Raw genomic sequence first — 25091 nt, forward strand, 5'->3', positions numbered from 1 at the left:
AATCATCCTTTGAGATGATATCTTCAAAGAAGCAGAATTACATGTAAGTATTTTTTCTTTTTCCCGTGTTACTGTAGATCTGAAGAGATACATTGCAATGGATCTTATCAGACTACAACTTTTAAAGTAAACAAAACTCTAAGACAGATAAAGTGTACTGAACCTGCATATTCCACTGTTGTAAAAATATATCAATATACATGTTGATGGTATTTTAGCTGATCTTCTTATTTCTGTGCTTTCAGAAACTGGCACCTGGAGTTAGTCAGTTTGCTTACACCTGTGTACAAGACCACTCTATATGGACTAACCAACAGTTTTGGGAAACCACATTTTATAGTGATGTGCAAAATCAAGTTCGTTCCCTCTATCTCACAGCTAGGGAAGACAATCATACAATACGATTGAAGCAAAAGGTAAGAGAACATATAAAATAAATGAAGTGCAAAAAAACTGTTACTCCAGTATAGTGGCTGACATTTTACATGCAACAAAAGTCATGAAGATGTAAGTTTATTGCTCTCACCACTTCTACAAATTTAGTGTTTTCTTGTTGCTATTTCCACATTAAATAGATATATGATATTAACTTTGTTCCCTAATCTACATCTGAAATTTATCTAAGTTATGGGGGAAAGTTGTGAAATATAACTTGTGGACATACTTTACAATATATTGCCCTTGATTTTTGTGCAGATTAATGACAAATAATAAAACTTTAATTTTTTTTTTACTCCCTGATACCCAAAGGTCTCCATCACAGGGAGTTATGTCCGGGTATGAAGGAAAGTTCTGAATTTCATTGCTGTTTCAACTTTAACATTCCACTAACATATATTTTCCTTTAATTTCCTAAGCAAAAAAAGGTCCTTTTTAGTGAATTTATAGTATGCAAACTTTATATTGCATTCCAGAGACATTTTGCTAAGCAGGAAAACAGGTTTTAGCCTTCTCGATTGATCAGCACTCAGCTCCCTTAGCTTCAGATCATTTATAGCTCCCAAACAACATAATTCACTGTCCCAGCTGGGGGAAAGTGTTTCTGTAATGGAAGAATGGGTGGATGATGTGTGCATTCAGAAAATACTAAAATAAGAATGTTCCACCAAGCTGTGTATCTGCATGCCAGGTATGATCTACTGGGCCATCCCTATCCTCTTCTGTTATGTGAACTCCCCAGAACCACCATCCCTAATCATGTGATTTGAGAGAGAAGTACTACCAGGGACGTATGATGAGAAAAGAGAGAGCTGCAGAGTATAGCTCCACATAACCATATGGGCTTGGGAAGAATGAGATGCAGAGAACGCACCCCCAGTCATGTGATTTCTCAGGGGCATGGGAAAAGTTGCTGAATGAAGAAGTCCCTTGTCCACTTGCAGTGTGTGGGAAGTTGCAGAGCGAAGGAAGGTGCTGTAGGGGGGGAAGCACAAGCAGACACCCATATTTACATTCCCAAATAATGCATAATTGTACTGAAAATTACTTGGAAAAAATTTTCCACATAGAATACATCTCTGCTATTTTAATTCTTTATCCTCAGCTAAATGAGGATACGTGATATCAGCTACCAGATGTCTTTATTTGAATTTCCTCAGGCTATCATATAATTAGCCTACGTGCCATCTACTGAGTTTACAGAGAGCAAATGCTTGAATTGGAATCCAGCGTGTGAAAACATGAACATTTAAGCTGTGCTATAAATTCTTCTTCGAGTGCTTGTTCACGTCCTTTCCAACCAAGTGTGTGTGCGCCGCGTGCACGCCAGCCGGAAGATTTTTCCCTTAGCAGCGTCCGTAAGGTTGGCCTGGGCACCCCTGGAGTCGCGCCTTCATGGCGCCCAATATAGTGCCCTGCTGACGCCTAACCCTTCAGTTCCTTCTTACCGCCAGTGATGACTAGCTGGAACATCGCTTGCTCTTGTGACAAGTGCTTTGGCAGTGTCTTCTGTAGTTTTCGTGTACATATGGTGTAAATAGTTCTTTAGTTGGTTAGTAGTTAGATACAGTTTTAATAGTTTAGCTTTGTTTGGGGGGCTTTCCCACTGACAACATTTTCCCCACCTCTGGGGTATGTCCAAATCTCCAGGGTTTAAGCTCTGTGAGAAGTGGCAAATTTATGCCCAGGAGTGACCCTCACTCTTCCTGTCTGTGGTGCCTCAGAGAGAGCCACCAGAGAGAAAGGTGCAGGATCTGTAAGAGTTTCCAACCCAGAACCCTTAAAGGCCGGGAGCAGAAACTTAAAATCCTGTTAATGGAGGCGGCGCTACGACCTCACTCCGACCCCCGATCCACCAACCTGCGCCGAGTACCTCTTCGTCAGTACGCAGTGCTCCGGCGCCGATGGTGCGGAACTGGTGCCAGCTAAGGACTCCAAGGCCCCTCAACACTGTCTTGGCTCGGGCCATAAGAAGCCATCCTCGGTGTGGCACCACTCTCAATCCCCAGGGCCGCTAAAAAAGTAGAGGCTGGGGTCCAGTCGAGTCCGAACCCCCCACCGTCCCTGGATCACCAAGGCAACTACTTCTACTTCCCATCGACACTGGAGGTGTTTGAGGTGGCCAAGTGCCAATAAAACCAGGAGGGACAAGTCGCCGGTGACTGCATGGCCCCACTTCCAATCTAGGAGCAAACCAGTACTGATGGTGCGCTGATCTGCACCTCCGGCACACCTCTCCCTGGCATGGCCCGTACACAGAGGCAGACTCCTATTGCTCCAGCAGGTTCAGAAGCAGGAGATCCAGATCCCACCAGAGCCACCAGCCCTACCTGGCACCGTGGCTGCAGCAGTGGCAGCCATCATCTCAATGGGCGTACCATCAGGGTCAGGTCCAAGGTCCCGGTCGGTGTCTTCAGCGTCCTTTGTTCCACCTACAGTGGCACCACCGACCGAAGTGCTGGCCCCGCTGTTACAAACAACAGCTCCGATGGCTTCAGCTCCGACTCCACCAGCATCGACGAGGTCGTCATCACCGGATCTAGCAGCTCCCGCACCAACCACGGCACCAAGACTCCCACCTCCAGCGGCCCCGGCACCGCATCCCATCAAATACTGCATTCCAAGAGACCCAAAGGGTGCTGAAGGCAGTGAGCAAAGTCCGCTCCAGTTATCTCCTCATCATCCTTGCCAGATAAAGCGGTCGCGGGGGCATCAGCGGCACCAGCTGTGGAGGATAATCTGGTTCTCCAGCAGCTCCTGCGCTGGGCTGCCCAAAGCCTGGGCATACAGGCGGTGGAGGAGTCGGACCCAGTCGTGGATATCCTCGCACCCTCGGGTCCATCACGGGTAGCCCTGCCACTGATAAAGACAGTAGTTGATACCACTAAAGCCCTGTGGCAGACCCCTGCTTCTCTGGCCCCTATGGCCAAGAGAAACAAAAGATGCTATTTCATACCATCTATGGGGTATGAACACTTATATACCCACCCACGCCCTGACTCGGTGATGGTTGATGCAGCCAATCAGCAGGAACGTCAGGGCTTCCAAGGTCCCATCCCAAAAAATAAGGAGGCGGCGAAACTCGACCTGTGTGGCAAGAAGGTCTATTCAACAGGGGCCTACAGCTCCGCATCGCAAACCAGCAGACCATCATAAGCATATATGCGCACAATACCTGCACTGCGATGGCTAAGTTTGTGGAGCTCCTGCCACAAGACTCTTGTGCGGAGTTCTCCACACTAGAGGAGGAGGGAAAGCTGATCTTCCGGGCTTCCCTACAGGCGGCTTTTGGACGCGGCAGATGCAGCCTTACGCACACTGGCCACGGGGGTGGTAATGAGGCAGGTCTCCTGGTTCCAGGTCTCTGGACTACCACATGAGGTCCAACAAACGATCCAGGACCTCCACTTCGAGTGCTCAACCCTGTTTTCTGATCAAATGGACAAGAGACTTCATAATCTGAAGGACTCAAGGGCCACCGTCTGATCTCTGGGGCTTCACACACCAGCTACTCAGCATAGGCATTTCAGACTTCAGCCTACCCCTAGGTTCTATCAGATTCAGAACCACCAGGACGCTCCTCATAGGAGGAATAGGAGTAGTAGGGAGGAGGCAGCACCCCTCCTCGGGGCAGAGCCTCTGGTCAGCCCAAGCCTTCGGCCGGCCCCAGACCCCCCCCTTTCCCCACCTTTTGAAGGTGCGGTCGAGGACAGCTCACCAGTTCAGAATCTGGATCTATCCCCTCTTACCTTCTCATCCCATCTATCCCCTTTCTACCGTGCTTGGTCCCATATCACCTCAGACTGTTGGGTGCTCTGCACAGTAGAGAGGGGATATTCCATCCAATTCTGTGCCCTCCCACCCCTCTATCCCCCTTCCCTGTTCCTCTTCAGGGACCCCTCTCACAAGCAACTTCTAATTCAGGAAGTGCACTCCCTCCTCTCGGTAAGGACAGTGGAAGAGGTTCCTCGGGGGCAAGGGTTTCTACTCTCAGTATTTCCTAATACCGAAAGCCAAGGGTGGCCTCAGACTCATCCTGGACCTGCAGCAGTTCAACATGTTCGTAAAGAAACTCAAATGCCTCATGGTCTCGCTGAGTTCCATTATCTCCTCATTGGATCCAGGAGACTGGTACGCTGCCCTCTATTTAAAGACACTTATTTCCACATAGCAATAATTCCTCCTCACAGATTTGTGGTGAACAACAGCCACTATCAGTTTACCGTCCTCCCTTTTGGCCTGTCAGCAGCACCTTGCGTTTTCACCAAATGCATGGCAGTCGTCGCACTGTTCCTGCGCAAGCGCCGGATTCAGGTTTTCCCTTAGCTCAACAACTGGCTGATCAAAGGCCACTCCAGATCCCAAGTGGAGGACCAGGTCGGCTTCATAAGAAGGACCTTCCTTGAACTAGGTCTCCTTTTCAACGAGGCCAAATCCACTCTGTCCCCGGTGCAGAGGATAGAGTTTATAGGCGCAGTGCTGAACTTGACCTAAGCCAGGACGAACCTCCCGGAAACCAGGTTTCAGTCTCTAGGGGACATCATACGAGGCCTCAGACAGTTCCCTACGACTACAGCAAGGAACTGCCTGAACCTGCTGCGGCACATGGCTGCGTGCACCTACGTAATACAGCATTCCAGACTCAGACTTCGCCCACTTCAGTCATGGCCGACATCGATTTATTGACCGGCCCGGGACTCTCTGGACAGCCCTACCCTGCCCTTTGGTGGCTCAACCCACAGGTGGTTTGTGTGGGAGTACCTTTCACCAGCTCCCAGCCATCCCTTTTATTAGTGACAGATGCCTCACATCTGGGCTGGGGGGACATTTGGGAGACCTCAGGGCCTCTAGTCTCAGGCAGATCTCGCTCAGCATATCAACGTCAGAGAGCTGAGAGCAGTGCGTCTGGAGTGCCAGGTTTTCAGAATATCAGTCCTCATGGACAACATTACGGCAATGTTTTATATCAACAGATAGGGGGTGCATGCTCCTCTCCCCTGTGCCTGGAAGCCCTCATGCTGTAGGACTTGTGTAGAGCACTCGATACACCTGCAGGCTTCATACCTTCCTGGGGTGCAGAACGAGCTGGCAGACAGCCTCAGCCAAACTTTTCACAGCCACGAGTGGTCCCTCCGGCCGGACGTAGTGAGCTCAATTTTTCATCTCTGGGGCTTTCCCCAGATAGACCTGTTCGCCACACGCAGCAACAGGAAGTGTCAACTATTTTTCTCCTTTGTGAATCACAGTCTGGGTTCCATCGTGGATTCCTTCCTTCTTCTGTGGGGGGACCATCTCCTCTACGCCTTCCCATCAATACCGCTGGTCCACAAGGTGCTCCTCCAGGTCCACAGAGACTGGGACTGGGTCATATTGATAGCTCCAGCATAGCCATGCCAGCACTGGTTCACATCACTCCCAGAAATGTCTGTGGTGACCCCACTCACCTTGCCGTTGGTCCCGGACCTGATCACGCAGGATCACAGCCGCCTCCGGCACCCAAACCTAGAGTCACTCCACCTCACAGCTTGGATGTTCCATGGCTAAATGCTATGGAACTGTCCTGTTCTGATCAAGTCAGACAAGTTCTCCTTGGCAGTAGGAAGCCCTCTACAATGGCAACGTACCTTGCCAAGTGGAAGAGGTTCTCTCTCTGGTCGGAGCAGCAGCAGCATCAGTCGCCGACGCTCGCCCCAGTCCCTTTCATACTGGACTACCTCTTCCATCTTAAACAACAGGCTCTGTCATTGTCGTCAATAAGGGTCCACTTGGCCACCATCTCCATCTGGGCGCAGACGGCTTCTTGGTCTTCGCGAACCCCATGGTTACCTGTTTCCTCAAAGGCTCGACAGGCTCTACCCGCAAACTCATCAGCCTGCCCCAGCCTAGGACCTTAACCTGGTCCTCGCCAGACTTACGGGCCCCCCATTTGAGCCAATGGTGATGTGCTCCCTGCTTTATCTCTCTTACAAGGTGGCGTTCCTGGTGATGATAACCTCAACTAGGAGAGTGTCGGAGCACAGGGCACTTACATCCGAGCCCCCTTACACAGTATTTCAGGACAGCTCAGACCACACCCAGCTTTTCTCCCTAAAGTTGTCTCCCAGTTTCACATGAACCAGGACATCTTCCTCCCAGTGTTTTATCCTAAGCCACATTCCTGTGACAGGGAGCGAAGGCTTCACTCACTGGATGTCCGCAGAGCGCTGGCCTTCTATATAGAGATAACCAAACCATTCCAAAAGTCTGTCCAGTTATTCGTAGCAGTGGCGGAGAGGATGAAGGGCCTCCCCGTTTCATCCCAGCGCATCTCGTCATGCATCACGTCTTGCATTCAGGAGTGTTATGGCCTGGCGAAGGTGCCGGCTCCGCTGATCACCGCTCACTCCACCAGGGCTCAGGCCTCCTCAGCTGCATTCCTGGCGCAGGTCCCCACCCAGAAGATCTGCAGAACGGCAACGTGGTCCTCGATACACGTTTATGACGCACTATGCGATCACACAGAAGGCCAGAGACGATGCGACCTTTGGACGAGCTGTGCTCCAATCAGTGGATGACTCCGACCCCACCTCCTGAACTTTGGCTTGTGAGTCACCTGGTTGGAATGGACATGAACAAGCACTCGAAGAAGAAAAAATGGTTACTCACCTTCTCGTAACTGTTGTTCGAGATAAGTTGTGTTGTTCATGTCCATTCCAATACCCACTCTCCTACCCCTCTGTCGGAGTAACCGACAAGAAGGAACTGGGGGGGTGGGGAGTTGGCAGGGCCCTATATTGGGCGCCATGAAGGCGCAACTCCAGGGGGCGCCCAGGATGACCCTACAGACGCTGCTAAGGGAAAAATCTTCTGGCTGGCGTGCACGCAGCGCACACACACCTGGTTGGAATGGACATGAACAACACATCTCGAAGAAAAACAGTTTCAAGAAGGTGAGTAACCATTTTTTATTTATATCTACACAAGCCTCACCTGAATGCCAGAGGACTTTGGACAAAATCATCTGTCAGGCAATTAGCTGCATCTTATTTCTCCATCCAATTCAAGCTTGATCTCTGCCTGAGTTAAGACTCTGCAAGCTGAAAGGAACAGCTATATAATAGACTGTTAAACCCAACTCAGCAAAAAATGAATACACAAAGATGGTATGGGCTAGAAAACACTAGAACTGAATCAAATTATTAAATTGAACTTGGCTATACTATGCTATTTGCATTATTTCAGTACAATACCTTAATTCACTTAAGGATGCAATCCTTAAGTCCTATTACAAGTAGATATAAGTGTTAGATTATTCTTATTTTTTTTACATTTTATATAATGAAATGAAGATTCAACACTTTGGAATTAATGTTAATATTTCTTTTCTTAATGTTAGTAATATAACTCTATCATCTATTGCTTTTATGTGGCATTGTTTATTCTAGGAGAAAAATTCTGTAGGTCTGGACCAGGAAAAAACAGCCATGGACCTGGCTGCTGAGCAGTTGCGTTTATGGCCAACACTCAATAAAGAAACTCAGCAGGAGCTAATACAGAATGAGGAAAGTACAGTTTTCAGTCAGGCAATTCATTTTGCTAACCTCATGGTCTACCTGCTAGTGCCACTGGACACAAGTAAGAACAAACTATTGAGAACATCAGCTACAGGAGACTGGGAGAGTGGAAGCAACAGCATTGTCACAAATAGGTGCGTAAATGAAAAGACATGGTTTGGTAGTAAGCAATTGTGGGATGTAACTCCGTCCTTTTAATAAAAATACTGTATTAATTATAAAAATTAAATGCAGGAGCACTTTACAATAATGGAAGTTCATGTCCTATGTTAACAACCTTTGTAACAATGTAAAAGTAAGGACCTTTGGAATTGTAATTCCTGCTGATATTCTTTCTAACCTACTGTTCAGTTTGCAGTGCTTTGTATTCATAATACCAGTAATATCAACATAATGTTTTAATATCATCCAAAAAGTGCCATTTTCTCCTTTGACACAATGCACAGAAATCCTTACTTCTCTAAGCAGTTTCAGAGTATTGAGCTACTAAAAACTTTATGCCAGCAAAGCAATATTTCCTTTGGTAGCAATTAAGGCTGTAAGGCAATTCCGTAGTGGATGATGTGATCATTCTGTGCATTTTGTACGTTAGCCTAAGGTCCTAATCCTGCAAACTGCTCTAAATACACAAAGTCCTGGTGAAGTAAGTGAAGTTCTATGCAAGCACAGGGGTCCACCTGTGCAGAGCACCTTGCTGGTTGAAATTTGTAAAGCATTTTATGACCTTTCCAATAACAGGTGTTGGGTAAAATATTATAATAAATGTTCACAGAGCATATAAAACTGTGCAAGAAATAAAGGGAATGTGATATAACAAGGCTCAGCCCCATCTCAAGTACCTAAAACATTGTTTTCAAATAATCTCAAAGGCATCAGAGAAATTCTACTGTGTGCACCTTTTCTTTCTGGGATAACTGATTCAGGAGCAATATATTAAGGAGGCCAGAAGCTTAGCATGGTCATTCTCATGTAACATGATCCTTATTCCTCAATAAAAATGAAAAAGTAAGAAAACTCTTTCCCTGTGCACTTTAGTACCAACATAAACAAAATCATATCCTCTAGAAGTAGCAATTAGCTCCTTAGTTATAATAGATTTTGGAGTCAGGAGTAGCCATTAGTGACAGGGAGTCTGAAATATACACTGAAAATACATTAAATGCTTATCTAGGTATTTATTTAGGTAAAGTGCTCTCACCCTTACTCTTTTCTTCCTTTCTTTGAATTGATCAAAATTTGACCAAAAGAGTGTAATAATTATTAAATTGCCTTTTTGCTAGCAAATATTGAAAATGATTCCATGTACATTTAAATGGACTTTAAGAAGTAGGTCATTGGCAAAATTCATATTGTCTTCAACAGGACTAGGAGAAAACCAGTAACATTTTCTATACTAGTGAAATAGAAGTGTAGATTGATATTTTGCTGGCTATGGAAATCATGTAACTTGCTGTCATTTAAGAAATTCACAATCAGTTTTACATTCATCATCCAGTCTGGAAATATTTGTTGGTGTCTCTGTTGTTTATTCTGTAAAATGCCCAAACCAACAAAACCAAGTTATCTTCTCAAGTATCATCATAAATATGACAACACTTTCAAATGTTTTTGTTTAATGACTAGATAGTGAGATGATAGGAGTGTCACAGATTGGAGCTCTTGAATGATCCAAAGGTTGAAACATAAGTAGTAGTTGCACAATATCTTTCCAGTGTCATCCTCTCATACTTCAGTGAGAATAGTTAAATCTGTATGCAGTACTTGTCCTTTGGGCATTGTTTAAATGATTGCTCATTGTGTGGTAAGTATGTGGTGGTTTGATACTAAAGGAGATAAAGCTGAATGGCAACTCCATGTTGCTGCTGAAGAGAATGTACAATTTTACTTTAAAATTTGCATAGTTAGTTACAGTCTACATAGAAATTTTAAGTTTAATTTTCATTCTTATTTTTTCACCTACCCTACCTTCCTTTTCTTCTTAACTCCTTAGAACAGCTATGAAATACAAATTATTTGAATTATTATTTTGTATGCCATTTCTTGGGGAAAGGCAACCATCTCACATACAAGGGATTGTTTGCTGCCACTTAAAATGACATGCATTTCATAGGGGCAGTCAGACTTGTTGATAAATTAGGACACTTAGTATTATCATTCTAGACAAAGGAGTTCTTTATATGTTGAAAACCTGCTTCCATTACAGTATCTTCACTTGTAGTTTTGAGTACTCAGCCCTTCTGCAAATTAAGCCGCTACTGTCTCAAGTTGTGAGGAACACAGTTAGTGACCACCAGTGAAACATTTGTTGTAAGTGACTTGCCTAGCATCCCACAGGAACTGTATAGCAGTGTCAGAGGTGAAATCCAATTCTCCAGCATAGTAGTCAACTGCCTGTACCAGGAGACCATTCTTTCTCTTCCTGCAATCCCTTGCCTTAGTCAGTACACACCTTCCAACTTCCACAACAACTGAGTCTGGGGTCCTACAAACAGCCTCACTCACTACACATCCCTGATTAATTACCTGAGCACCATCCATTCTATGCACTGAATGAGGCAGGAGTTCAGTGGAAAAAACAATATATGATTAAAGAATGTAATTCATATGCACAAGGAAAGTGAATTAAGTTTCCACCTTCATTTTGGCACTTAATAATTTCTGAATATTTGCCTTTGCAATCTAATTGTTCTTTGAATGTAGGTTTTTTTAATGTAATTTATTATTGTTCTTTGAGTAGTGTCTGTATGGGCGCTCCACTCTAGGTGCGCATGCACCTCAGATTGGAGATTTTAGGTAGCAGTGACATTCAGCCCATGCAGCCGCATGCTGTACAGGTGAGCCACCCTCAGTTCCTTCTCGGCCTGCGATGGCACCTCAGCAGTGTCCAAGTTGAGCTTACCTTTCTCTTATCTACTAGTTAGTTAATGTGAATCCTTACTGTTAGCTTTGTATTAGTTAGTTGTAATTATATAATTTTTTAAAAACAATAAAAAATTATATATAGAGATGGGGGTGGAAAGGCGGGGGGGAGAGAGAGAGTTAATTATAAGTGTAAGGATCATTGTCCTTTTAGCATTTTTTGCCTCTCAGGGGAACTTAAACACTGGGAGCGCATGCCCAGTTCTCCCGATTGGAAATGCTGTCTTTCATGCTGGAAGGTGATCCTGGTGAGTGACAGACATTCCCGGCCTGTCCGTTGCCTGGGGGAGTCACACATTCCCCAAAAGTGTAATTCCTGCTTGGCATTATAATTAAGAGCAAGAAAGAACAGGAACTTAAGTTATGTCTCCTCATGATGGAGAGTTCTCTCTGGCCAGCTTCTGACCCCAACCAATGGACCCCACCCTGTACAACGAACTTCAAGCAAGTCAGCTGCCTCAGCCTCCTCGGTGCATCCCCTTGAGCATCAAATAAGTAGTCTCTGGAATCCTCTCAAAAGGATTATAGGAAGCAGTCTTCAAGCCCTCTAGGTAGAGAATTTACCTCAAAGAGATTGTCTCCGGTTCAGATAACCATTTCGACACCTACCGGTCTCCAGCTTGGTACCCACGTGGCTGCAGGTTCTTCAGGTACCATGAGCACCAGCAAGGCCAAGGACTCTAAGGGTTCTAGCTCTGGAAGATCAGTACTGTCTGTGATTGGAACAGCAGGGAGAAAAAGATCAGCTCTTCTGGTACTGACAGAGTCTACCAGGCCCTGAGTACCTAGCATTTCGGCACTGCAGAAGACCAGACAACATCTACTGGTCAATCATCATAGTGCATAAGACCTTCAGTACCATCAATTCCTTCTGCCACAGTAACCTCTGCCTAGGCTGCCTTTTTTGGCACCAACCAATGTTTCAGTACTGCAAGAGTTTTGATTCCTGGGGGACCTGGCAGTAACACAAACATTTGAATCTCCTTTGTTTGGCACCAACCCATTCTCGATATTGAGGACCTCTTGCTCTCTGGACATTTACCTGGTACTGATGGAGTCTACACCTATCTCTAAGAGTATCCATCCCTGACAAAGTGACAATGAGGAAGATGATGGGGACTTTTCATCAGTCTCCCAGATTTCTGTTCATGGCTCTCCTTTCCATTATCAGGGGACTTTCTTTCCTGAGACCTCCAGGGAATCAGAACAACTTCTTGAAAGACATCCTCATACTCCATCCCACTGGTATGGACACCCTTGGGCACCTCCCACCCAGGCCATATGCACCATCTCATTGGCTATACTGGGACCCTTGAGCAGCTTAATTACAACAATTCTACAGGGCCCCTAGTGTTTCTTGCTGGGAGAAGGGCAAATAATCCCCACCAGCCTCTGTCTCTAGGGTGCCCAATCCACAGGAAGAGACCTTTGGGGAGCAGGAAGTGAATGGACAAGGAGGTCATTCCAACAACTATCTCTTCCTCATCCCCAGATGATGTCATTATGCTTCCTCCAGCAGATGATTTCAAACAGTTTAAGGACCTCATTAAAAGTATAGCAGACTCCTTGCAAATTCTACTTGAGGAGGTTAAGGAGTTACAGTATAAACTGCTTGACATCCTGCCTACAACATCATCTGCCCACATTGTGCTGCCTATTAATGAGGCTGTGCTTGACCCTTCAGAAATAATTTGGCATATCTCAGCCACAATACAGCCTACTCGGGAATGAGCGACAGAGGATGGATCACTTCATGATTACCTGTTCTGTTCATTCCCTCTGGGACACCTGGCATTGGCCACTGTCAGAAGACACGATACTAGGCTAGATGGATCTTTGGTCTGACCCAGTAGGGCCATTCTTATGTTCTTATGTTACCTGTAAGAGGGTGGACAAAAAATATGTTCTCTCTAAGAACTCTGAATTTTTATTTTCGCATCCCTCCCACAACGCCCTTGTGGTTAACACTGTAAACAAATGTGGAAGACAGCACCACGCTAAATCAACACCATATGACAAAGACCAAAATCATCTTGACTTATTTGGGCTTAAATCATGTTTGTGGGGTACTCTACAATTTAAGATCACCACCTATCCAGCCCTGGTGGTGAAATACTAACTATTTGAAGTTTAATTCCTTTATTGAGAATCTTCCATCAGAGCAGAGGGAACAATTTCAGGCAATCATTGCAGAGGGTCAGCTGCTGGCCAGGACATCACTGCAGGCCTCTCTGGATGCCACTGATACAGCAGCTTGTTCTATCTCCACAGTGGTAGTAATGAGGAGGGCCTCCTGGCTGAAGCTCTCGGGGCTTCCAGGGAAATTCCAAAATACAATTGAGGATCTTCCTTTCGATGGATTGAAGCTGTTTGCGAAAAAGACAGACAAGTCCCTGCATACTTTGAAAGACTCAGGCTCAACTTGCGTTCTCTGGGAATTTACACCCTTTCACAAAAAAGAAAGTTTAGTAAGTCCCAGACAGCACAGAGATCTTGTCCCACTCTGTTTCTTGCCTCTAGGGTGACCAAACAGCAAATGTGAAAAATCGGGACAGGAGTGGAGGGGAGGGCAGGGGGGGTTAATAGGAGCCTATATAAGAAAAAGACCCAAAAATCAGGACTGTCCCTATAAAATCGGGACATTGGGTCACCCTACTTGCCTCCCAAGTACCTTACATACTCCAGCATAAGAGACAACAGTTCCAAAAGAAGAGACCACCTATTTCTCAGGCATTAACCTGACAACCCACAATTTTGACACACCAATTTTGACAGGATGGTCGAGGTGTTCAGTTACCAGTCCCACTCATACCTACTTCAACAATCTGCATGTCTCCCTCGCTTTGGTGACCATCTCTCTCACTTCCACTGAGCTTGGGAACATATCCCTATGGACCTGGGGGCTTTGGAGATCATTTCAACAGAATACTCCATCCACTTTACTTCCCTCCGGCCATCCCACCCCACTTCCCTATCCGTCTTCAGGGACCACTCTCACAAGTACCTCCGATGACAGGAAATAGACTTCCTCCTGAATTTGGGTGCTATAGAACCAGTTCCTATGAAACACAGAGGGATGCGGTTTTATTCCAGGTAGTTCCTGGTTCCAAAAAAGAATTGTGGCTGGAAATCCTTTGTGGATTTAAGATTACTTAACAGATTTGCAAAGATTCAAAATTCAAGATGATAATTTTTGCAGCAATAATTCCATCACTGGACAAAGGGGTTTGGTTCTCGGCTCTTGACCTACTTACTTTCATATAGCAATTCACCCCTTCCACAGAAGCTTCCTACACTTTGCTCTCCGTCAAGAGTATTTTTAATACAAGGCTTTCCCATTCGGTCTCTCCTCTGCACCCAAAGTGTTCTAAAAATTTCTCTCAGTGATGGCTCCTCATGTTCACAGACGAGGAATTCTGATTTTCCCATACCTTGATGATTGGCTGCTCAAGGGACTCTCCTACAATGAAGTCTCACTGGCCACTCAGAGGGCCATAGACCTATTTCTCAGACTGGGACTACAATTAAACATCCAAAAGTCCACCTTAACCCCAGTGCAAAGTTTGGAGTTCATAGAAGCTTACATCAATGTGGCATCAAGGGGGGAGCGAGATCATCTTCCCTCTGCTCTGGAGCAGTGAGGCTTTGGAATTGGTGCATTCTAAATCAGATCAGCATCTCAGCAGCTTACTTTCCTGGCTTGCAAAACATCACAGCAGATACCCTCAGTAGGCACTTCTCACGGGATCACAAATGGGAGATAGAGCCCATTACACTCCACTGCTTATTTTGATGTTGGGGCATCACGCAGAAGACCTGTTCACCACAGCCAAGAAAGAGCAAGAAACACTCGAGAAGCAGACTGTCCCTATGGGTGCTCCACTACTTGCCCTTATCTCCTCTGCTTCCGAGTTCTTTGTGATGGAATTCAGCTGGGAAAAAAAGGAACTGAGGGCAGTTCACCTGCACAGCTCTGTATGGCTATGGTGCAGAGCATGAGACTGTATGGGCTGCATGTGCGGGCTGAACAGGCATTGCTACCTAAAATCTCCTATCTGAGGCTCATGAGACGCATGCACACCTAGAGTGGCGCACACGCGGAGATGCACGTCTTGAAGAACCACAGTTACTGCATAGGGTCAGTATCCTTCTCTTTGTGTATAATGAAGAGGAGACATGGGACCAGACTTAAAAGGATTTTCCTTTTTAAGGAACTGTTCCTGTCTATATCAGACTTGTTTTCTACCTTATTTATTCACCAGTGCAGCTCCAGCAGTGGGAGTACTATTGTAGAGATGGCACCAGCATACACTGGTGTTTATATTGTTAGTATCTGAAACTGTGCCTGAAGTGTAGAGGCAAAGTGGACAATATATTTAGCTACACTGAATACAGCAGACTCATTAGACAAAAAATATATGGTAGTTATTCTCTGTGCGTTATGGTTAGCTAACTGGATTTTTTTACACTAGCAGTTTTTTTTTTCCTTTTCTTCTGTAGTATTGCCGGCAGTGTTGCAGAGAGCTATGACACCGAAAGTGGGTTTGAAGACTCTGAGAACAATGATATTGCCAATGCAGTTGTACGCTTCATCACCAGGTTTATAGACAAAGTATGTACAGAGAGTGGAGTTACACAGGATCACATCAAGAGCCTTCATTGCATGATACCAGGTAAGAACTGGTTTAAAAAAATGTAAATTTGCAAAATTGTCACTTCTTTCTCTGGGAACTGATATTTTCCAGTAGAAGTGTATTTTTGGTTTGTTGTTTTCAGTATAGTTTATGGGTTTGTTTCCTAGACTGTAATCCTTGATGAATTCCAAATAGCCATTGATGACATCTACGCTGTTTTTCCTTGACAGTTTAACTCTAGGATTTCAAACCGTGGAGTTATATTTAGTTTGTTTTACTCTTTCTTATATTGTGTGAGGTTTAATTTATGGTGTCACTGATTCCCAGGGATTGTAGCAATGCACATTGAGACTCTGGAGGCCGTCCATCGAGAGAGTAGAAGACTACCACCAATACAGAAGGTAAGTATTATAAAAGGTGTTTGTGTTGGTTACACGTATTGGAATCGTACACAGTTTGACGTGGCTTCAGCCTTCCTTTTTCTAATATTATGAAGAGATATCTGATCACTGAACAGTATAATCAAGAAATTTTCCACCAGTGATTGATAAATTGTTTGGCTTTGGTCTCATGAAATATGAACTTGTGAAAGTAGCAGAGACAAATCTCTGAACATAAAGAAGTGGTGGCATGACAACTACTTAAGACCAATTTTATTGAGTTGAGTCCAAACTCAGCCTCTTGCAGAGTCAGTCTCAACAGTTTTGAAATTAAATTTTTTCATGTCAAATACCAATTTGGTAGATTGCAGTGTTATACTGTACATTATACTTACATTTAAAATTCTTATATTTGGTCTCAGCCTAAGATTCTGCGACCAGCTTTGCTGCCAGGAGAAGAGTTTGTGTGTGATGGTCTCCGTGTGCTGCTGGATCCTGATGGGAGAGAGGAAGCAACAGGAGGATTGCTCGGAGGTCCCCATATTCTCCCAGCAGAAGGAGCTTTGTTCCTTACCACATACAGAATTATATTTAAAGGCACTCCTCATGATCAATTAGGTATGGTCTTTCTTACTAAGATCAGAATAATATATGGTCTGGCAGGTATATTAGACCTTGAACTGGCCCTGCAGTTTATTTAAGCAAGACCATCAAAACAAATCTACCCAACAAAAAACTGCTAAGAATTCAATTAAGTATTAATTTAATTCATGTTGATCATCTGTACAGAAATAAACCATGTGCCTAGATTCTTGACTTTATCACTAAATATAATGATATTTATTTTTGATGTTACATTTTAATTTATCTGCAATCCAAATATCCACCTGAGTTTTTAGGTACTGAATTTTAGCATTGTTCCCATGTTACAGTAGTCCTTTGGGGTCCTATTTACTTAAAATACAATAAAAATATACTTTGAGCTTTCTGTTCATACTTAACATAAGAACAGCCATACTGGGTCAGACCAAAGGTCCCTCTAGGCAAGTATCCGGTCTTCCGATAGTAGTCATTGCCAGATACCCCAGAGGGAATGAACAGAAAAGGTAATCATCAAGTGATCCATCCGCTGTCACATGTTCCCAGAGGAACAGAGGCTAGGGACACCATCCCTGCCCATCCTGACTAATAGCCATTGATGGCCATATCCTCCATGAATTTATCTAGTTCTTTTTGGAACCCTGTTATTGTCTTGGCCTTCACAACATCCTCTGGTAAGGCGTTCCACAGGTTGACTGTGCGCTGTGTGGAAAAAATACTTCCTTTTGTTTGTTTTAAATCTGCTGCCTGTTAATTTCATATGGCGGCCCCTAGTTCTTGTGTTATGAGAAGGAGTAAATAACACTTCCTTATTTACTTTCTCCACACCAGTCATGATTTTATAGACCTCTATCATATCCCCCCTTAGTCATCTCTTTTCCAAGCTGAAAAGTCCCAATCCTATTAATCTCTCCTCATACGGCAGCCATTCCATACCCCTAATCATTTTTGTTGCCCTTTTCTGAATCTTTTCCAATATCAATATATCTTTTATGAGATGGGGCGACCACATTTGCATGCAGTATTCAAGATGTGGGCGTACCATGGATTTATATGGAGGCAATATGATATCTTCTGTCTTATTATCTATCTCTTTCCTAATGATGCCCAACATTCTGTTCGCTTTTTTGACTGCCACTGCACATTGAGTGGATGTTTTCAGAGAACCATCCACAGTGACTCCAAGATCTCTTTCTTGAGTGGTAACAGCTAATTTAGACCCCATCATTTTATATGTATCATTGGGATTATGTTTTCCAATGTGCATTACTTTGCATTTATCAACATTGAATTTTATCTGCCATTTTGTTGCCCAGTCACCCAGTTTTGAGAGCTCCTTTTGTAGCTCTACGCAGTCTGCCTGGGACTTAACTATCTTGAGTAGTTTTGTATCATCTGCAAATTTTGCCACCTCACTGTTTACCCCTTTTTTTCAGATCGTTTATGAATCTGTTAAATACTACTGGGCCCAGTATAGACCCCTGGGGGACACCACTATTTACGTCTCTCCATTCTGAACACTGACCATTTATTCCTACCCTTTGTTTCCTATCTTTTAACCAGTTATCAATCCATGAAAGAACCTTCCCTCTTATCCCATGGCTGCTTACTTTGCTTAAGAGCCTTTGGTGAGGGACCTTGTCAAAAGCTTTCTGAAAATCTAAATACACTATATCCACTGGATCCCCCTTGTCCACATTCTTGTTGACCCCCCTCAAAGAATTTTTGTAGATTGGTGAGGCATGATTTCCCTTTACAAAAAAGCATGTTGACTGTTCCTCAACAAATTATGTTCATCTATGTGTCTGACAATTTTGTTCTTTACTATAGTTTCAACCAGTTTGCCCGGTACTGAAGTCAGGTTTACCGGCCTGTAATTGCCGTGGTCACCTCTGGAGCCTTTTTTAAAAATTGGCATCATATTAGCTATCCTCCAGTCATTTGGTACAGAATCTGATTTAAAAGATAGGTTACAGACTACAGGTAGTAGTCCTGCAGTTTCACACCATCTGGTCCTGGTACTTATTACTGTTTACTTTATCAGTTTGTTCCAAAGCCTCCTCTAAGGACTCCTCAATCTGGGACAGTTCCTCAGATTTGTCACCTAAAAAGAATGGCTCAGGTTTGTGAATTTTCCTCACATCCTCAGCCATGAAGACTGATGCAAAGAATTCATTTAGTTTCTCCACAATGGCCTTATCGTCCTTGAGTGCTCCTTTAGCATCTCAATCGTCCAGTGGCCCCACTGGTGGTTTAGCAGGCTTCCTGCTTCTGATGTACTTTAAAAAAAAAAAAATTGCTATTACTTTTTGAGTCTTTGGCTAGCTGTACTTCAAATTCTTTTTTTGGCCTTCCTAATTTTATTTGTACACTTCATTTGCTGGAGTTATGCTCCTTTCTGTTTTCCTCACTATGATTTAACTTCTGCTTTTTAAAGGATGCCTTTTTGCCTCTCACTGCTTCTTTTACTTTGTTGTTTAGCCACGGTGGCTCTCTTTTGATTCTCTTATGTGTTTTTTAATTTGGGGTGCACATTTAAGTTGAGCCTCTATTATGGTCTCTTTAAAAATTTTCCATGCAGCTTGCAGGGATATTACCTTTGGTGCTGTACCTTTTAATTTCTGTTTAACTAACCTCCGTATTTTTGTGTAGTTCCCGTTTCTGAAATTAAATGCTACCGTGTTGGGCTGCTATGGTGTTTTCTCCGTCACAGGGATGTTAAATTTAATTATATTATGGTCAGTATTACCAAGCGGTCCAGCTATATTCACCTCTTGGACCTGATCCTGTGCTCCACTTCAGACTAAATCAAGAATTGCCTCTGCTCTTGTGGGTAGCATGACTAGCTGCTTCAAGAAGCAGACAGAAGCAGTCATTTAAGGTGTCACTTGCACAAGGTGAAACAGTTCAGTAGTGTTATCACAAGAGTGAGGGAATGTTGTATAGTGGTTAAAGCTGAAGACTGGCAGTCAGGACTCTTGGGTATATTCCTGGCACTCCCACAGACTTACTGTTTGATTTGGACAAGTCATTTAGTTTCTCTGTGCCTCACGCTCCTCATCTGTAAAATGCTACTTTATGGAGGATTTGTGAAACCTACAGCAGTGCACTCTGTACTAGAGAAGTACAAAAATATCATTAATGGCTAAAGATTAAAATCTCGTTTAGTGGATTCATATGTCAAGTGATGAGCCATGTCAGGATGAGGGCTTGTAGTTGAGGACTTTAACAGTGAGGGGGAGATAAATTCCTGAACTCAAAGGTCTGCATATGTTCAAACTTTTTTTAAAATAGCACAGACTAATAAAAGTGCAGTAATCAAGGAGTGAGTCTGAATGGTGGAAATTGAAAAAGCAATTATCTTGGACATATTGAAAACCCTGTGTAATGGAGTTTACATTTTCCCCTCAACAATCATTACTGGATTAAATATTGTGTTTAATTATGTCATGGGAAGTGTAGTAGTTCTAAAGATCAGATTTTCTTGTTTGGAAATCTCTGTTTTAGTTACTTTATTAAACAAATTAATTTATCAAGCAAAAATGTAAATACATAACGTTCATAGTTTTTATATAAGGAAACTAATGCATATCAGTTATATATAAACTTCAGAATGTAATATGACAGATTACTAATAGTTAGAGACAGATTTTTGGACTACAACCAAATAGTTTTTTCTGCCATTTCCACCATTTAGAAAGAGAGAGAATGGAAAAATATTTTTCCAATCATCCTAATTAATGTCAAATGGGAAAAACGAATGTTAGTTAACTGAATGTTGGGTTGTATGTCATATTTTGGGAATTTATCACCTGCTTTAAAGCCTTTTGCCTAAAGTGAATTCTGGATTGTTATTGGCCTTCTAGCCAAGATCATGTGCCTTATATTCCATTTCTTTGCACCCATTCATTAACACCTGTTCAAAGTAAAATATAACTACATCAGATATGATTCCATGACCTAAGGTGTCTGTAAATGATTCTATGATACTTAGCTGGAGAACAGACAGTGATCCGGAGCTTTCCCATAGCATCTATTATGAAGGAGAAGAAGATTACTATACAGAACCAGCTGCAACAGAATATGCAGGAAGGACTGCAGATCACCTCAGCATCATTTCAGGTAGAATGGAGTGCTTTATTCTTTATGCTTTGTAAAACACCTGAAATTATGATCTCATCAAAATAACCTGCTGCAACTAACACCCTAGCCCCTGGCAGCGGCTGAGTATCCTCTGTTCCTTGTGAAGTCAATGGTATTGGCGGGGTCTCAGCATCTCACAGGAACCCGGAAGTGCTTTCCTACACATACACTCAATATCTACTAGAGCATAAATGGTTTTCATTGCCTGTTTCTCTCACTCCTCCTCTCACCCCTCCATTGGACCCTTTGGAGGACAATCTTTGGGTCCAAAGTCTCTGCTGAAGAACAGATTGAGTCTGGGTAGGTCAAAAGGCATGTACATCAAATCTCCTCCATCCTGTTGGAGTGTATCTGGAAAAAATAAGAACACCCAGTGTTTCTGGGTGGCTCCATGGCAGGAGGAAGTCCATGGTAGCACAGTTAAAATGGAGCCTGGGGTATCACCAAGGTCGAGAGCTAATCCAGAAGCACAGGGCCTCTCCATAGGCAGCCCTGACCTTTGGGGGAGCCCCATGATCTGTACAGATTCCTGAGGATTTACCAGTTTAGGGACAGGTATCACAGGCTATTCTTCAAAGGCATGTAGAACAGGACAGTTTGTAGAATTGGGAATCCTCTGGAGATTTTTTTTCCCCAGAGCCAGGAGCCCCCTACAGTGAATTTAGTCTATGAGGTAATCTAGCCTATGATGAGGCCCTAAATGAAGGGAAGAGGAATGTAAGGTAGAAATCTTCAAGAATTGTAATCAATAGAATTAAAATTATGTAAGTGTGGCTTCAGAACATGAAATGTTTAGCTAGATCTGGTTACTGCTACAAAAGTTCATTACTTTGTTCAAGACAAAAAAAATCACAATTTGATAAAATGGAGAGTCTTTCATTTAGGAGTATGTCATCAATTTCTTCTTATTGGTGTTTTGAATAGTCACTGTGTAACATAATATTTCTCTCATATACATTAACCTATATAAATGAATGGATTTAATTAACAATTTAAGGAGTCACTCTTATATGCCTTTCAAGTAAACCAGTAACTGGCCTTTTGTTTTCCAAAGCTCTTTTTGGAGACTAACAATAACAATAAAATTTCTAACATCCTTCAATAGTATGCTAAATGCAGACACAACTCAAAGTTTCTGGTTCTGGACCCTGGTCAAATATAATCTCTGCTTTTGTTTAATGTAGTTTCGTTTTAGGTTATCAAAACAAAACCAACCAGCAAATGGTTTACTTTCTGTTCCTTTTCTAACAGCCAAAGTTCAATATTATATGAAATAGACCCCTCTCATCAAGGGAGAATGGCTACAGCTATATTATTTTAATGTATTTAAAATGTCATATTAGGGTGACCGCTAAATATTCAAGACCTCATTTCAAGGAGGTCCTAGAACAACAGAATTATTAGCCATTTGGAGAGAAAATACTAAAGTAAGTAAAATGAAAACGAAGGATCAGATATGTCTTGTGTACGGCAAACAAAAGACATATAAAAAGTAACTTAATTGGGACTTTTAAAATAACAAATATCTCAGAAATGTTTATTTTGTTTACCCCCACCATGGAAGTTGTTTTTGTCCCTTTTACATATCCTCATTTTCCCTCTCCTTTATTACTCATCCTCAAAATATAAGAGTTGCCCATCATCCCTCTGGCTAAGAATTGTGGGACAGGGCTCCCTTTAAACTGTATAAAAGCCGTATTTTGACTGGAAAGAGAGATCAGTGTGGATAGTGCAAAGCACTTCCCTTTCCAAGGGTCAAATTTGGTTATCATGCTTTGCTACTAGCACAGTTTTCTAGGGTTTGCAAAGTGCAGAATGAATTGAAATGAATAGAATATGGAAGGATAGCTGTGGTAATTTTTGAATGCTAGAATTTTATAGTATAGTGAGAGAGTCTTTAAATTAGAGTATCAATCTTTTACCAGTGTCGTCCTGTCTAGCCTCAAGGACCTGGCCCACCAGAGCTCTTCCAGCCCTTGCCATCCCATGTAGCAAGAAAATATGGGTAGTGTTTTAACTAGTGTAGAAATGTTAGTGCAAAAACTGCTACTTAGATTTGCTCAGATGTTTTGTCTTAATTTTATGGGAATTCCAGACACTACAGAGTGGAAGTATTTTGGCATTAGAATATAAAATTAAAAAATAAAGTAAAAATGGATAAAATGAATTGCCATAATCAGTAACACATACATATTTCTGTTTATTTATTAATATATTATTTTACTTCCTTTGTGGGATCGTTTTCAGTTTTCTTTGATCTCAAAAGTTGCATATTAAATTATTTCCAGTCTCTAACATGTTATGTCTTTTTATTTGCAGTTAATTAAAGTAGCATTTGATGAGGAAGTGAGTCCTGAAGTGGTAGAAATATTTAGGAAACAGCTAATGAAGTTCCGTTATCCCCAGTCCATCTTTAGCACCTTTGCTTTTGCGGCTGGGCAAACTGCACCGCAGATAATCTTGCCAAAGCAAAAAGAAAAGAACACTTCCTTTCGGTAAGGTATAATCTATTTTTCTTTAATATGAATTTATTATTGATATTCTTGTTTACTGTTAGTCCAGTGCATTGAATTCTGTGTCATTTTTGATGGCTTTCCAAAATTGCAAGTTCATTTCAGTAGTCCTCAATAAAGCTGAATTGTCTAGCTTCTGTCAAGCATGTTACATAGATATGTCAAACAAAAGCTACCTAGTGTAAAAATATGTATGAATTTAGTCATAAAAGTGTATAATTAACCTGTTGAAATACGTGCCTTAGGAAATTATGGAAGTAATTACTGTAATAAGATTCAAAGCATACAGTTGAGCATTTATATGAATAACATCTGCAGTTATACTAATTCTATGGCAACATATAAAGAGGTTCCTCATACTTCAGAGTATGGATTGGTCACCAATTTAGGTAAAAAGAAATTTACACTCATGGGATGGTATTGTGCACTTGTTCTAGTGACCTGTAATGTAGCGTTTGGGTTTTTTAGTCTTCCTTCAAATCAGGTCCATTCGAAGCATTCAAGAGTTCTGAGAGAGCTGGCTGAGGAGCAAACTGGATGATTAATTTTGATTTTCAGTAAGTCTTGGAATACTGATGTATTTCCAGAAGACTGGAAGAAAGCTAATGTTGTTCCAATATTTTTAAAAGATCGAAAGGATGACCTGGGTAATTGTAGGCCCAGGCAAGATAATGGAGCAGCTGATACAGGACTCAATTAATAAAGAATTAAAGAAGGGTAATATAATTAATGCCTTGGGTTTATGGAAAATAGATCTTGTCAAACTAATTTGAGATTACAAGTTTGGCTGATAAAGGTAATAGTGTTAATACTTAGACTTCTGTAAGGCATTTGACTTAGTACCACACAACATTTTGGTTGAAAAACTAGAATGATATAAAATTGACATGGCACACACTAAATGGATTTAAAACTGGCTAACTGATACGTCTCAAAATGTAACTGCAAATGGGAAATTGTCATTGATTATGTGTTTCAAGTGGCATCCCACATAGATCAGTTTTTGGCCCTTCTCTATTTAAAATTTTAATCAATGACCTGGAAAAAAACTTAAATTATCACTGGTGAAAATTACAGGCAACACAAAAATAGAGCAATCTGGATCACTTGGCAAGCTGGATGCAAGCAAATAATATGTATTTACTACGGCTATATATAAACATATACATGTAGTAACAAAGAATGAAGGCCATATTTACAGGATGGGGGACTCTATCCTGGAAGCAATGACTCTGGAAAAAAAAAATTCAGAACTGCAGGAATACTGCATCCAGTTCTGGTGTCCATAGTTCAAGAAGGGTGTGAGGGTTCAAAGAAAATGATTGAATGATTAAAGCATTAGAAAACATGCTTTATAGTGATAGATTTAAGGAGTTGAATTTATTTAGCTTAACAATGAGAAGATTAAGGGCTGACTTGATCAGAGTTTATAAGTGGCTACGTGGGGAACAGATATTTAATAATGGGCTCTTCAATATAGCAGAGAAAGATAAAACATGATCCAATGGCAGGAAGCTGAAGCTCAACAAATGAGACTGGAAATAAGGCATAAGGTTTTAACAGTGTGGGTAATTAATCACTGGAACAATTTACCAAGGATCCTGGTGGATTCTTCATCACTGACCATTTTTAATTTAGATTGGGTTTTTTCTAAAAGATATGATTTAGGAATTATTTTGAGGAAGTTCTTTGGCCTGTGTTAAACAGGAGTCAGATTAGATTATCACAATGGTCCCTTCTGGACTTGGAATCTATGAATATGTTATAGTCCATTATTAGGCACCTTACTAGACTAGGTGGATTATTAGTCTGTTACAGAGTGGCAATTCATGTGTTCCTCTACTGATTAGTGCCTTTTTGGCTCAATGGACTAGAATCTCAACATAATTCTGGAATAGAGAGATTTTTAGA

General features: G+C 42.3%; 1 protein-coding gene across 1 annotated transcript in view; it reads left to right on the forward strand.

Annotated features, from left to right (window-relative positions):
- Window positions 1-291: 291 nt before the first annotated feature.
- The window catches only part of SBF2 (SET binding factor 2), a 107027-nt gene continuing 82227 nt past the window's right edge, over window positions 292-25091 (forward strand). The window contains exons 1-7 of the mRNA XM_034770035.1: window positions 292-416; window positions 7863-8125; window positions 15411-15583; window positions 15872-15945; window positions 16347-16542; window positions 20519-20646; window positions 22987-23162. Of these exons, the coding sequence (XP_034625926.1) occupies window positions 7902-8125; window positions 15411-15583; window positions 15872-15945; window positions 16347-16542; window positions 20519-20646; window positions 22987-23162 (971 nt within the window). The 5' untranslated portion in view covers window positions 292-416; window positions 7863-7901. The remainder of the gene's footprint in view (window positions 417-7862; window positions 8126-15410; window positions 15584-15871; window positions 15946-16346; window positions 16543-20518; window positions 20647-22986; window positions 23163-25091) is intronic.

Source organism: Trachemys scripta, chromosome 4, assembly GCF_013100865.1.
Source record: "Trachemys scripta elegans isolate TJP31775 chromosome 4, CAS_Tse_1.0, whole genome shotgun sequence".
NCBI classification, from domain to species: domain Eukaryota; kingdom Metazoa; phylum Chordata; order Testudines; family Emydidae; genus Trachemys; species Trachemys scripta.